General features: G+C 31.5%; 2 protein-coding genes across 2 annotated transcripts in view; one reads left to right on the top strand and one right to left on the bottom strand.

The window, feature by feature from the left end:
* LOC139505238 (uncharacterized) overlaps positions 1-15,704 on the top strand; it is a 40,165-nt gene that overhangs the window by 6,968 nt on the left and 17,493 nt on the right. The window contains exon 2 of the mRNA XM_071294988.1: positions 14,445-15,151. Coding sequence (XP_071151089.1) covers positions 14,932-15,151 — 220 coding nt within the window. The 5' untranslated portion in view covers positions 14,445-14,931. The remainder of the gene's footprint in view (positions 1-14,444; positions 15,152-15,704) is intronic.
* Positions 7,911-12,789, bottom strand: LOC139505224 (uncharacterized). The gene is made up of 2 exons (XM_071294985.1): positions 10,813-12,789; positions 7,911-10,085 (listed from the first exon to the last, which is right to left on the bottom strand). Exon 1 carries the CDS (start codon positions 12,354-12,356, stop codon positions 11,619-11,621), a length of 738 nt encoding a protein of 245 aa, XP_071151086.1. The 5' UTR covers positions 12,357-12,789; the 3' UTR covers positions 7,911-10,085; positions 10,813-11,618.

Below are 15,704 nucleotides of genomic sequence, written 5' to 3'. Positions count from 1 at the left end.
ATTTGTGTCTCATAACTTTTGTACTGTAGAACACAAACTCAGTTTTCTTTCCAGGGAGGCAAGTCCATTAATACTTTTACAAGTTCATGACCACGAAAAAAAAAAACTTGATATATACGTTGCTATAGAAAACCTTGATAAAATATGAATTATTTGCCTTAATGATTAATTCATTAAATGAACATAAATGTACAATTATATATGAATGTTTAATGTTTGTTCTTTTAAATCTTTAAAAAAAAATTGAAGCAACATAGCCACAGTTTCATAATTATGTTTGCCTTGATTTTCGGTTAACTGCCTACAGTGCTTACAGCGCTTTGATTAATATACATCAATGACTTACCTGATTAGTTACATCACAGTCAAATCAGGCTCTTTGCTGATGATAGTATTATTTACTGACAGATAAAATCAACAACAGATTGCCTTAAACTCCAAGAAGACCTAGAAGGGGCAATCAAATGGGAACAAGACTGACTAATGCAGTTCCACCCTGACAAATGCAACATTCTTCGAGTGACCACAAAGAAAACACCTATTCATTTTTATTATAATATAAGCATGTTCACATTCTTGATGCAAAATATCTAGGCATAACTATATCATCAAATTTAAAGTCAAGTGAAACAAACACATTCAGAACATGTCATCAAAAGCAAATAAGACCCTTGCATTTATCAGAAGAAATCTAAAAATAAACTCAGTAACCATCAAAGACCGAGCATACCAACCCTTTATTAGGCCGAAACTAGAATACTGCTGCACTGTCTGGCACCCTAGGCCTTACACAACAGAGAACATTAACTCCATAGGAAAAGTCCAAAGACGTGCAGCAAGATACATATGCTCTAAATACCAATATACTGAAAGTGTAACAAACATGATTAACACACTTCACTGGCCAACATTACAAGAAAGAAGACTCAAACGCCGATTAAATATGTTCCATAGAATTACAAACAATAAAATTGCCATACCATATACTGACAAAATAATTAAAAGCAAATCAAACACCAGGTCTAGCCACGAACAAACATACAGACAAATTTGATGCAGCAAGGACAGTATAAATAAATAAAATTCCGCCAAACTATAAAAGACTGGAACAAATTACGTGAACCAATAGCCTGCAGCACCACTACTGAGTGCTTCAAGGAGAAACTCACATGAGAGATTATTCTTGACACTTACAAACACCTACATGTTTAATATGTAATATCTTGTTTTTATCTTGTACCAAAAATTGAAAATAAAAATTGAAAAATATTACTTACATAGATATAGATATAAAAATACATATATATAGAAATTGAAAAATTATTATGAAATCAGAAAATATATTTTAATCATTAACACTATTGTTAAACCAGGCATGCGCCAGAAAGTAATCATCAAACAGTTGATGTTTTTTCTGTATATAAAGAAGAGATAATATAAAAAAGTCACTGAAATCTTTTGGCTATATTAAATTTTCTTTTACTAAAATAAAACAATTAAGAACCTGTTATAATTTGATAAAAACACAAAGTGGAAAGTGTAAAGTTCCAAAGCATTTTCAATTATCTTAGCTATAAAGATGTTGACAAAAAGTATCCACCAGCATCAACTTACATTTGTACCCCTATTAAAAACACAAGAAATGCCAAATGAAGGAAGAACAGTATTTATGAGTACTATTCTTGAATATTACATGATTTTGTAAATTGAAATAAATTACATTGTTCATATTTTAAAGTACCATTAAATTTATTTCTCTTATGGTTGGGGCCTGTTATCTAACTCCCACGTGAATAGATATTTTTCGTATCACACCGTACGGAGTGTGATATGAAAAAGTGATATCAAAATTACGTTAATTTGTTTGGCTTATCTCGTAAATTTCCAATATTTTCATTGGCCGTTGATCAGGTCATTATTCACTGGAAAAGGTCATGCCGGGACTACTTTTTTTCTTGACAACTGATTGTTTACCTCCGGTTAGCAACTTAGCAACTGACAGATGACACCCGTAGCAACAACTCTCGCCACGAAAATAATCATTAAAACATTTGTTTTTTAACCATTCGTTTTACAGCTTGTGATAATTCAATATCGTTTGAATTAAACTGAGTCATCTCATTTTTAAATATATAAAATCAGCCTTGAGCGAATAAAATAAAACCATATTAGTTCAAAAAGTATACAGATCAGTACGCGTTGCAAAGAAAAACGGCCGTAGCAACACAACTCGCAACAAATAGGCCACGCACATATAACTTTTTGCAATAAGAGAAATAGGTTTAACAACTTGTGAGAATTAGATATCGCTTGATATCAACTCTCGTTATTTAATTTCAATAATAATAAACTCGCCATAGGCTCGTTTATTATAATTGAAATTAAATAACTCGAGTTGATATCAATCGATATCTAATTCTCACTCGTTGTGAAACCTATAAATATTTCTGTTTTAGTACATGTTTTATTGTATAATTGATGTTTAATTATACATGGTGATGGTCACATTTAGTATGAATTCACTTCTCCAGTTAACATGCCATGTTTTAATAGATACAAAATCCAAATTTTAATTTTAAAACTTTAATTTAGATAAAGAAATAAAGCTATGTATACATAGTAGCATCTTCGCTAGCCAAGGGTTACGATCCACTCCCGCTCTCTTCACCCTTGGCAGATTGAGCCAACATTTGTGATCGTCCTGAATATGCATGAAATATTTGCCACTGGACTTTAAGCAACCAGCAATCAATCAATGATATCAATGTTGCGCCATCTATCGAAAGATTAAAGTCAAGCCCATTCCGAATACATTATTCTTGACCAATGGTATCACTTGAACTCTTCAATTTGGAGGTAAAAACACGGCAGCGTCTAGATTCTACCCACTTGGTAAAGCCGGAAACGAAAATATACGTCAACATTCATGCATTTGTGCATGAAACATAAACAGAAACTTATATTAGTTGATTAAAAACATTCAAGTTGTCAGAAAATATAGTCGTATGTTTAGTGATGTAAAGACTTGTTGCACAATAAACACGTGGCAATTGTTTACAAACACTTTCTACATTTACACGTGATCATGTTATAGGCGATTTTTGATTGGATGCAGCGAGTTTCTACTGCAACCAATAAAAATCCTTACCTTGTGTCTCCGAAATATTATCTCAATCCGCCAAGGGTGAAGATAGCGGGAGTGGATCGTAACCCTTGGCTAGCGAAGATGACATAGTAGGTATTGAGAGTGGGCACTTTTTCTCTTGACATACTGTCCTTCATATACTGTCCTTTCTAAGAAGGACTCTTTTTTATATGAAATATTGTCCTTTCTGTGAAAGACACTTTTTCACATCTGTGGACATAATTTTATAGGTAAACATCGTCCGGACAATTTTCCAAATAACATTAAGACTGTGGACACAAATTACTGTGAAAAGTGTCCGGTGGACATAGTTTTATGGCGGACAATATTAAATACTACATTCATGTGGACCTTTTAGTTAAAATGGTTGCATTTTCACCTCAAATTTTACTCTGATTACAGACAAATCTGTGTATCTTGAAATTTGTTAAAGCATAGCATGCTCTAAATAAATAAAATTAAATACATTATATGTTTTAGAAGATTAAAAACTTAACTGGATTTTGCTGCATGTGCACTTTTTGTCATTCATCAAGAATCTAAATTTTCTTGTGTAAATAGCCATGTTAAAACTTCGAAAGATTGTCTAAAGATCGGAAATAACTTTAGTATTGCAGGTTAATGAAATTTCATTAAAGAACTTGGTTCTATTTTGAACACATAGCATGTATAGTGGGCATTCAGTCACAAAGTGTATCTCATCCTCAACTCTATTCAATGTACAGTATAAACATTTTCTAAGTGTTCTATAATTTTATCATGACAAGTTATAGATCAAGTTCGAATTTTGTTCCATTCTGATGATTTAGTCCAGAGTTATGGTCCATAAAAAAATCCATATCTAATGTTAGAGAACTATGTTAATTTCAATAATAAATGCCTTAGAATCTAAGATTTTTAGTTTATAGTATGTCAGCACCTGTATGAATAACTGAAGCATTAAGCACTTTTGTTGGGGTTTGCCAAACAATTCAGTTATCTGCAAAAGTTACATGGTAAAAGATCTACCTTTAAGTGATAGAGATTGTCAGTTTCTCATAAAAGCTGTGGTTAACCATAAGTATAAGTCCATAAAATAATCAATTTAAGATTTGTGGTCAATTTGTTTTTTTAAGTTTTCTCATGCTTTTTATGAAACACACAAATGAAAAAAATGTTGAGGTTAACATTTTTAGTCCCCTACTGACGAAGTCGAAGGGTACTTTAGGGTTGCACTCTGTCCGTCTGTCCGTCAGTCCGGCAACTCAGTTTTCCACACTTTTTTTCTTCGTTCTTGAAGATATTGATTTGATTTGTGGTACATGTATATAGTTTTCTCATGACAAGCTATAAATCAAGTTCGAATTTTGTTCTGGTCTGATGATTTACTCCATAACTAATGTAAGAGTACTATGTTAAACCATATATCTGTACAAAGGGAGATAACTTATTTTTTAAAAGACATTCTTTGGTAAATTGTTTGAGGAATTTTGTGGCAGGTTTATATGTTATTCTGTATAAACTAATTTTCTGAATGCTACATGTATATATTTTTTTTTTATGAAGTGAAATCCTTTAATACGTTAATAATCTATTTTTATTTAATGAATGGCTATTATTTATTTTGAATTTATTGAACCATAAAACTAATTTTTGACTCTTCACATTGAATAATCCGCGAAGTGAAGAGTCAAAAATTAGTTTTATGGTCCAATAAAATCAAAATAAATTATTGCCATTCATTATAAATAAATTTCTATCAGAAATAAGGCTCAAAGAATTTTTTTATATTATTTATATTAACAATAACAACGTACATATATGTTGGCGTATGAATACACAACGTCAGAGTGGGCGTGTCGCCATCAAAATTGACAACATTGAAAATAAAACTAATAATTTTAACCAATCAGAAGACAGTAAAAACACCAAATTTATTTACTAAAGTATATATTTCATTACATTACATTGTGTAGATAAAAGTTGTTGACATTTTATAGATAAGTTACAAATCTATATTAGTTTGTGACAAATGAAAGAAAAAATATTTGGAACTATTAATTATATTTGATTGTAATTTTAAAATAGAGATACGTTGTATTACATGAGATCTAATTTTAGAGAACTATTAATCATATATATATCTAATGTTAGAGTGTTATAGGTTTTCCACACTTTTCTTCATAGTGCTTGAAGATATTGATTGACACTTGGATGGTATATAGTTTTATCATGACAAGTTACAGATCAAGTTCAAATTTTTGTTTCGGTCTTAAAATTTTGTGCAGAGTAATGGTCCTTGGACTTGAAAAATTCACTCATATATTCAGTTTTCCACACTGTTTTAGTCGTGCTTGAAGATATTGACTTGATATTTTCTTTTTGTTTACACCATGACAAGTCATAGAACAAGTTAGCATTTTGTTCCAGTATAATACATTTTTACCTGGTAGGGGACTATGTGATTATGTATTGCCATGCAATACTCTCAGAATGCTTGCTTTAAATATATTGATCATTTTTATTGCATGCAGCTGAGTTAACTGAAAACATACCCCAAACTTCACATTCATAGTTGAAATTGGCTTTACAGTATGGTTATATATGAGGTAAAGCTGAAATACTAGGGTTTGAAGATGACATACATTGTTATAATTTAAAACATGCTTTCATAGACTTCTTGTACAATTCATCTTTACATTGAAAACAATTCCCACTGGGTATACCGTATAAATGTGATGCCCAATTTGATTGGAGATTTGGATGTCTCCCTACTTTATTAAAGATTATAACTTTTGTCTTGTTCAAATTTACATTTAAACACCATTTAGAACAGTAATTATTAAGCATAGTTAACCTCTCTTGCAATCCCTCTGATGAATCTGAGAGAATTACAATGTCACCAGCATACATTACACTATCAACCCTTTGGTTATTAACACAGACATGGTTAGCACAAGAATAGAAAACTTCAGGTAGATCATTAATAAAAAATTTGAATAAGTTGTGACTCAAAACATCCCCCTGCCTCACTTCAATAAATGATATACATAATGGAGTTGATTGGTCACCAATTTTGAAACATAGCTTACTTTTATTATACATAGCATAACACTGACCTACTATGTTGTGTTGAAGCAGTTTATATTGTACATGTGTATACCTGTATAAATAACAGAGTCGAATGCTTTTCTGAGATCTACAAAGCATGTAAATACCTGTACCAAATATTCCGCCTAGAATTAGCACAGAATCTAGCAGGAATTATGTAAGAATTCCTACTAGGAAAGTATTCATATTTTAGCCAGAATGTAGTAGGAATCCGCCTGGAAAATAGCAGAAAGATTTAATTAGCAGGAATTTTTAGTAGAAACATTGTGATTTCTACCAGGAATCATTATGTTCAAATTAGCAGGAATAAATTGGCAGAAAAATAAAATTCATATTTCCTACTAGAAAAAATATTTTTAGTGTTGTGTCGTTGTTCTCCTCTTATATTTAATGCGTTTCCCTCGGTTTTAGTTTGTTACACCGATTTTGTTTTTTGTCCATGGATTGATGAGTTTTGAACAGCGGTATACTACTGTTGCCTTTATTGGAAGCCTAAACTCAAATTAAGTATCCCCCTTTTTTATCCCTTGAAGATAAAACTGGCAACTTGTAATTTTCACCAAGTTCATTCACACAATTTAATTTCTACATATCAAATTATCCTACGCCATTTACATGATTTATGTCTGTATTATTAATATGATCTCATATGAATGGCAACAGCATATATACTCATTATGATCCATTATATTAATTATCTGCCAAAACTTTCTGATGTTTTGCTCAGATTGAAATCCTAAATGTTTTATAGTGCCTCAAAAAATTGTATTTTATAATCATTATATGTTAAATCAATACTTATCTGAAATTATCGGCGTTTGGATTCTCCATTTTGATTATCTAGCGTAATCATATTTTGATGACGTACGCAAGTGTGATTACGTCAAGGTGTCATTCTCGCCCCATTTTATATCGGCCCTAAGTTGATTCGTACCCGTAACGGTATTTCAGTGAAACTTCTCAAAAACGGCCGCCCGTTGGACAACGAAAAACGGCCGATTTGCGGGGGTTGCCGGTTTGTTAAAATTTGAAATCACCTAGAGTTGCTTCCCTTTAATATGGGTGTATTTTACCTTAAGAGCTTGTCCAGGAGTGATTCTCACAGAATGTCATGAAATTTGGTACAGACAATGCTTAGGCCATGCCAATATCACTTGTAAAATGTTTTGCTTGAATTTTTTTTGGATTGCGGAGTTTTGCAGCGCCATCTATTTTTCACCCTTTTTTACGGGAAAATTGGCAAATTTTAGTCTTTTTTAATCATTTTTAATGAAAAAATAAGCAATTATAGTCAGGATTAATATGTTTTTTTTACCATTTCATGTGACAAACCATTATAAAAGGAATAAAAAAACAGAATAATAAATATATATTTATTTCTATGACAGTCCAATTTCTCTATTCTGATGTACAGTGAATTGGCTATTTTAGCCAAATAAGCACCTAACAAAAATGCTAAAATGTCGAAAAGGTGAAGCTGTAATTAAAAGTTAACTGTATCAAAATAAACCTCTCTGATAAGTTAAAGAAAAAAAAAATCCACCCGCGGCAAATAATTAGAAATATCTGTAGTTTCTTAGTACAGCTAGACCTCTACATATTTCAATCTGTATTTGTATACTATTTTCTGTTAATGAACTCATTCTTTTTCTAAATAAAGCAATAACTACTGGTAAGACTTTACAAATCAAGTGCTTTATTAATACAAATGTTGTTTTCTGTAATTTAAAGCAATATTATACTGCAAACATAAAATCAAAGTACTAAAAGCACTCTTGGAAAGCTTTATAAAACAATTAAAAATGACAAATTATTGATACAACATTGAAAATCTACCAGGTGAATGCTAGTTTTCTATCACATTTCAATACAATTGATTAATTAAAATCAGAACAATCCTGTGAACAAATAATCAAAGTACACAAAGAACTTTAAGAATGTATTTTTATACATTTGTATTGTTTCAGCTTTAACACTAATTTATCTGATTGTTTGCACTTGAACCATTTTTAGAGGAAAATCTGAAATGTTTATAAGCTTAATATAAGATACCATCTTTTATATCAATAAATAAAAGGTATAATTCCATTAAATTATTCTTGAATTACTTAAAATAAAGGTAAATAACTCCTATTTGAAATGTGACTAAACAAAATACACTATGTTTTTATATATTTAAGTAATTTCCAAATCATAATTTTGGTAAACTTTATCAAATGATTAACCTTGCTAATTAGAATAAGACTTCTGAAAATTTACAAAAAAAAAAAATCAGAAACTACTACAATTTTTAACATCAGTTAGGATATTAATTACTTACATGAGTAAAACATTTTTTTTAAATCAGGAATCTTAGAATAGAGGTAACTGTATTTGAAGCTTTGTGGATGCCCATCAGTATTTGTTCTGTTGCAAATTAAGTTTTAAAATGCAACAAATAAACTACCATTGGACAACTTTAGATACAACACAGTTATATCTACTGTAATGCAATATAAACAAACTTTTCAATTCAAGTCATTATTCCAATGTGAAAAAGAAAATTCTGAGAAATGATGTTATCTTCTTTGAAACCTCAACTAGTCAAACTCAGATAATCTTTTACATTAAACATTGCAAAAAAAAAAAAGAGAATAAAAAATATATACTTTAAGACTTATCATGCTTATAGTACTTGCAGTATAAGTAAGAGGAATATTAGTTCAGGAACAAAATAAGCTAAAATCATCAATTCTTTATTGTGCTCCTTTTCCAGATATTAAATTTAAAATAAAAAGAAAAAGTCTGACTCATACTTTAACTTTATATTTGCATTTTTAGAACATGTATGATTTGGGTCTGAAAGTCAAAAGAAAATAAATTTAGAATCTGTTCAAAATTTATTTTTATATGGGATATATATTATAAAAAACAATAGAGTCAGAAAATTTTACACAAATTCCTAAACCTGACCTAAGTCATGTAAGTACATCATTAAAGTAATAAAACAATGAAATATCTACATTTCTGTATATATACTGAGACACTATGATTATGATTGTATGTTAATAGATAAGAACACATTGTCAACTATATTATTCATAGTTTCATTGTAGTCGTCTGTTTCTAAAGCTGTCACAATTTTAGTAAGTTTCTCGTCATCTTCCATTGTAACTTCTTCAAGCACACATTCATTTTGAGAAACTGATTGTTTTTTAGATGGAGGAGGTGAAGTGTCATGATCACATGACTTTGATTTTCTAGACAAATAGGATGCAATGAATCCTTTAATTTGCGTGCTGCTCAACCATTCGTCTTTTTTGAAAAGTTTTTCCCCATTTTCATTGGAAGCTTTCTTTATTTCTTTAGATAAAGAACCACAATCTGGACGTTTTCCAGTTTTGTCACAAGCTTCACAAATTTTAATTAAGTAATCTTTCACTTGTAGTGAGAATCGGGTTGATTTTCTCTTGTTTTTTTATAGCCCATCCCATTCTGTCCTCTGAATTACTGTTAATATTAAGTTCAGTATCTGTTGTAAGTGTTGACACTAATAAATTATTGGATTCCCTGAGTGTTTCACATTTTGAGGCATACATATTTACAGTTCATCCATACGTGTACATGAATTTGTGAGATATGAATGATTTCCAATTGCTAAATGTTTTTCAAGATTGAAACACTTGGCAAATATCTTCTGACATGAAGGATCTGGACATGAAAAGAATGAATCAGTTTCAGAAATGTGGTAATTTCCAACTGTTTCAGAAACTTCGTTGGCAACACTTTCATTAGTAGTGTTTTTACCAACATGGTGCTGGTTAAATGAAACAGTTCCTACTTCATGTGCTCCAGGAAAAGGATCATTTATCTGGAAAACATAAAACATTTGTAGTTGCATTTTTAGCAAAACAGATTTGTGCAACTGCGTATGAACAAAACAATAAAAAAAAATCTGTGGAGCCTGAAAAGCTTATCTAATGACTTCAAAAAGTGTGGCCTTCTTTTTTATCCAAAAAATGACCAGTAGTTTCAGAAGTGAATAATCTTATTGATGGACCATTGGTTTTCCCTTTTGAATGCTTTATCATTAGTAATGTTTGGGGCCCTTAATAGGTTGCTATTCAATGTGAACCAAGGCTCAGTGTTGAAGGTCGTACCTTGACCTACATGACCTGTAATGCTTTACTTTTTTAAATTGTTACTTGGATTGAGAGTTGTCTCATTAGCACTCATACCAAATCTTTCTATATATCTAAGACATCAAACTGTTCTTTTGAACGAGAAGAGCCATAAGAGGATAAGAATATTATTTTTTATTTATCTATATTTATTTGTGTTGTTAAAAACAGTTGTCTGTTTTATATACAGCCTATATATAAGAAATCTATTAAAAGTAAACATTCATCAACTTCTTAAATTTGCAGCTTGCTTAACTCTAAATGATAGAATTTCATGTTTTTACTATGACCTTAACTGTGGGTTTTATAGCTGCCTGTGGTGTGGATTTTACTCATTGACGAAGGCTTTACAGTGACAAATAGTTGTTAATTTCTATGTAATCTAATAGATCAGTAATTAACAGGACTCTAAATTACCTTCAGGTTGTAAACTCTTTCTACTTCAAGGTTTTTATCTGTAAGTGTTCAATTACCTATCTTCTTTCCACTACCAACATTGTATGCTTTCTTTACAATAATTCCATCATCCAAAAAGGTGAAATTGTTGAAACTACTGATACCTGGAATCTTAGTGATTTACAGAAACTATACAGGCGTGTGTCACTTTTACACCTCCGTGACTTTCCAATGCTGTTTTCATATCATTAGTATTTAAAATGTCATGTCCTTCATTGGCATACTTAAATATATGCAGGCTACAACTGCCGGTCTTACTGTCACACAAAATCTTTTCCGGCCTGAGCCTCACTGAAGTTGTACTGCTTGATTTTGATAGGAAAGTCTTTGTTACATTGTTGTATGAATGAAATAAGATTTGTGCAATGGTAGCAAGCAGCATTGTCACTTTTCAGGAATAATTCTTCTAATAAGGGTTGGTCACTTCTGAATTCATGAAGAAGGTGAACAAGTATATTAGCAATAGAGAACCAACCCTGTGATCCATCCTCTAAAATATGCACATAACAAAAAAGATCAAGTTTTTCTCTGTCTATTGGTGAACGAAGAACAAGGCAGGAAAAATGTCAACTGATGCCTTTTTTCCCAAAAAAATCTGACTGTGTTTCTCTATAGATGAAGGGCAAAAATTTCATACCCCAGTCCATTATAAGCAGTCCTTGATTGTCCTTAGTATCACTTAAAACATCATTCCTGGCTCCATCTTGGTAAACTGTTCTCAATAGATGTCTTTTCCATTCCAATACATATCGAGCTCCATTTTCAAGTTAATAACTTATTTCATCAGATAATGTTTGTGGAATGTCTAAATTACTGAATGTCTTTTCAACAATGTCCACACAAGAGTCTACAAGTTGACATTTTTTGCAGGATTGGGTGTGTGAATGATTGCATTTTGCAGCAAAGTTCAGATCGACAGAGTCACTTAGAGCAAAAGGTGTACAATGATCTGTACATTGATCATCCATTCTCAGGTGTAGTTTATACTCAAACTTGAGGAACTGGTTGACAAGTTGAAGCATTTCTTTCAGTTTATTGACATCTTCATGTCGCAATCCATATGCCTCTAATTTTGTGACAACCTTGGTCAAGTTATCAATGGCACCCATACCAGCAGCATAGGTATGATCTAGTCCCTGAAGTGCCTTTTGCTTAGATGCATTGCAAACCTTTAGTATTCTATATAATGAAGCTTTGCTGAAAGAAGAAAATCCAGTTTCAAGGCAGTATGTCTGATAACTGTTAATAATGCTAGCATGTATTAAATCTCTGACTACTTTTGGAACTGTTAACTTTTCATTTGTTGATAGCTTCAGAACAGTTCGGCGGAATCCAACAATACTGGAATATAATGGATTAAGTATATAATCAATGAAATGAGTAATCTTAGGTCTTGTTAATTTCATTCTATATATCTTTGGTGGATTAATGGTGTTACCAGGGCCTGTTACCATAGCATGCTTTCTTGCAGCATCAATACGTGAAACTGTGACTCTTGGTATCATGTTCTGAAGTTCAGATTTTGTGAAATTATTTACTATCAGAGATATAATCTATGTTTGTGTCCTGCTATTGGCAGCGTTGTTGTAAGCTTCAATAATACATTTATTTGTGGAATCAATTTCAATCTTATTTGTTTGGATGGAATTCAACAATATAGTTTCTTGTCCAGGAGCTATTATATTCAAAATAAGGAAGATGGCCTCTTGTGCTCTCTTTTGATAATACGACTTAGAGCTTTTACTAATGGTGGACCATGACAGACACAGCTGATGTTTTAGTGGTTCATAATCTTTTGACAGAATTTTCATAGCCGAATTAAGCCTTTCTTTGGGTGTCAATTGTGTATCCATCCAGTTTTGGCTGCTTTTTTGTGTTTAATCTGATTGCTGAGATGGCTGAGAAAACAGGGACGAAAACTCATTTAAACCACCACCTGAAAGTATGTTTAAAAGTGTAAATACATATTTGGTAAAGTCAATTAATTAACCGTGTATGTGTTTGTCAATTGCAAAGAATTGATGTAAATTAGCTATGAATTCTTCTAATCTTATAATTTTGAAAGTCTGGTTGTTCATTATCATCAGGAGGCCCCAGAACTGATATATGTCCTAATTTGATTTTTGTCTAAGTCGATAATATTAAGATTAATTTTGGACCATTTGGATCTTATTATGAACCAATATGAAACTGGGATAAAAATCATAAATCTATCCAGTATCAGCATATCATAGAACCCAAAGAATTGAATTATAGTTTAAATCCATCAATATATGATTTTGAACCCTTTGAACCCAAATGTGGTCCAATTTAAAAATATGACTCAAAAATAAACAAGAGTGCACACACTGAAATGTCTCGCAAATAGCAAGAAATCTTCAATTGCATAGTATTGAGCAATAGCAAGAAATCTACAATTGCACAGTTGCACAAAAGCAAGAATTATCCAATTGCTCAATACTGTGCTATAGCAAAAAATCTTCAATTGCACAGTATTGAGCAATAGCAAGAAATCTACAATTGCACAGTTGCTCAAAAGCAAGAATTATCCAATTGCACAGTATTGCGCAATAGCAAGAAATCTTCAATTGCAAAGGAATTGGTCAATAGCAAGAAACATTCAATTACCCAGTATTGCGCAATAGCAAGAAATCATCAATTGCACAGTATTGCACAATACCTTAGTATTACGCAGTAGCGCACTATTGCACAATATCACAGTATTTCACAATAGAAAGAAATCTTCAATTGAAATTGAAAACAAATTATTTAACCCATTTCAAATTTTTAGATCTTTCACCACATTTATTTTGTGTCTGACACCTATATTATGTCAAAAATGTTATCACAATCCAAATTAAGACAGTATCAAGCTTGAATATTGTGTCCAAACTTGCACCAACTGTTCAGGGTTCAACCTCTGCGGTCGTATCAGACTGCGCTCGGCGTAGCATTTTATTTTATCCAGTTTAAAAAAAACAGCGTTATTTTTTTTTGACTGATTGATTCAATAAATCAATGTAAATAGAAGATTTTCTCATTGTGGAAGACCATACGTTGACTTATAGTTAATACCATCTCCGACATTTGGTCTCCACTGGATAGTTGTATCATTGGCAATCAAACTACATCGTTTTATATCCAGTACTATGAAATATAGAGAAAAGTTTGCATGTAAAAAGCACATTCTGAAAAAGAATAAAATATTCGTCTGTCCATCTGTTTGCCTTATCTCAGGTTAAATTTTTTGTAATGATAGTTTAAAATAAAGTTGTGGCCACATTAACTTGAACCTAGAGTACACATGTTCATTATATTAGACTTTATAAAATGATATACCAAATGATGGTGTTCACTCCAATTTCATGATTTAAAAAGTTTTATAGTTGAACATTGAAAAATAAAAGTTCAAACAGGACATGTTGTCTATAAATACATATTCTTGAGAATATTTATTAAATATATTGCATAACAATTTACATGATTTAAAAGATTTGTTTTCTCCAATTAAAAAATTAGATGTCTTTACTAGCTATTTTATTATTGAATTAAGATTTTCATTTTAAAAAGAATTTTCACCTTGTTTTTTACAGAATTTGCTGCTTTAAGATCACAGTTTTAATTCCTTTGAATGTTCAGTCTCTGTATAGTGCACTGAGTATATATAACAGGAAATAATACTGTTAACATGTATCATAGGAACATGACCAATAGGTGATTACTGTGTTCACAATGGACAATGCATTTGTTTTTAATTGACTACAAAACCATAGCTATGCATTGAAGCACAGTTCTTCTATATAGTAAGCAAACTTAAGGATAACCATAATGAAGTTGCGTTTACATCATTAGAAGTACAACACTCGTAATTAAATATCAGCATCAAAGCTGTTATCATCACCTTAGATTCAAATATGTCGTGGACGAGCAGCTATGACCATTGTATTAAGGAAATACAGTGTGAACGTTGTTTAAAAGGTCAACCTGATTACAGAAAATATTTGTAACTGGTCGCCAAACAACAAACAAATCAATCTATACAAAAGAAAACTAGAAACTTAATTACAAGAGCATAACATCATGGCATCTAGACTCTCACAAGAAGAAGAAAACTACGTCAGGATGAGCTTGCTACTGACGGGAATATCTCCTCGTGCAGCACGAGCTTTGTTTGATTATGAATTTGCTCCATCATGCTTGGATGTCTCACTGAAGAAAGGATATAACATACTTATAGACCTTCAAAAGAAGAGAATAATAAACCAAGCCCAGTGGAAACTCCTGACTCCCAGGTCACCAGGTAAGTTTAGATTTTCGGTATATATATATTAGTCACAATGGACCTTCCTGTTTTATTTTTCGTTGTAAGCATAATATAAGACACATTATTTGTCAGTCACAATGGAAATTGTAATTGTAGTGACACGATAATGTATCAGATACATGTCAGCCACATTAAAACCAATTTCTCAAACATTGCATGGGAAGTATAGAGAGATCGGTTATTTGTTGGACCTAGAAGAGCTTTCTTACAAATTGACGAAAGGTACGTACGCTTGACGAATCATACGTAAGACTTGTTTTAGGGATCCTTTATTTTGACACATTTAAATTAAAGCCATTGAACCATTACCCTACATGCATCGACATTTATTAAATAAGATTTTTCTTGAGATATATAGGATTTCGGGACGTGTGAAAGGCGGCTACAGGCTACAATACAATACCACCAAGTGGAAAGAGATAACTCTTCAAAATATCCTAAATACAGGGTAGTCAGAAGAAAAAAATGCCCCTCAAAACTAAAAAAAAATTGTTTCAACCCCCCTTCCCCCAATCTTCAAAATAACATT

This window comes from Mytilus edulis, chromosome 1 (genome assembly GCF_963676685.1).
Source record: "Mytilus edulis chromosome 1, xbMytEdul2.2, whole genome shotgun sequence".
NCBI lineage: Eukaryota > Metazoa > Mollusca > Bivalvia > Mytilida > Mytilidae > Mytilus > Mytilus edulis.
Note: the sequence above shows the minus strand (reverse complement) of the source record. Positions and strands in the feature narration are given on the sequence as shown.

Excerpts from the sequence above, each read along its gene's own strand:
- LOC139505224 (XM_071294985.1), bottom strand. The coding sequence starts at position 12,356 with ATGATACCAAGAGTCACAGTTTCACGTATTGATGCTGCAAGAAAGCAT.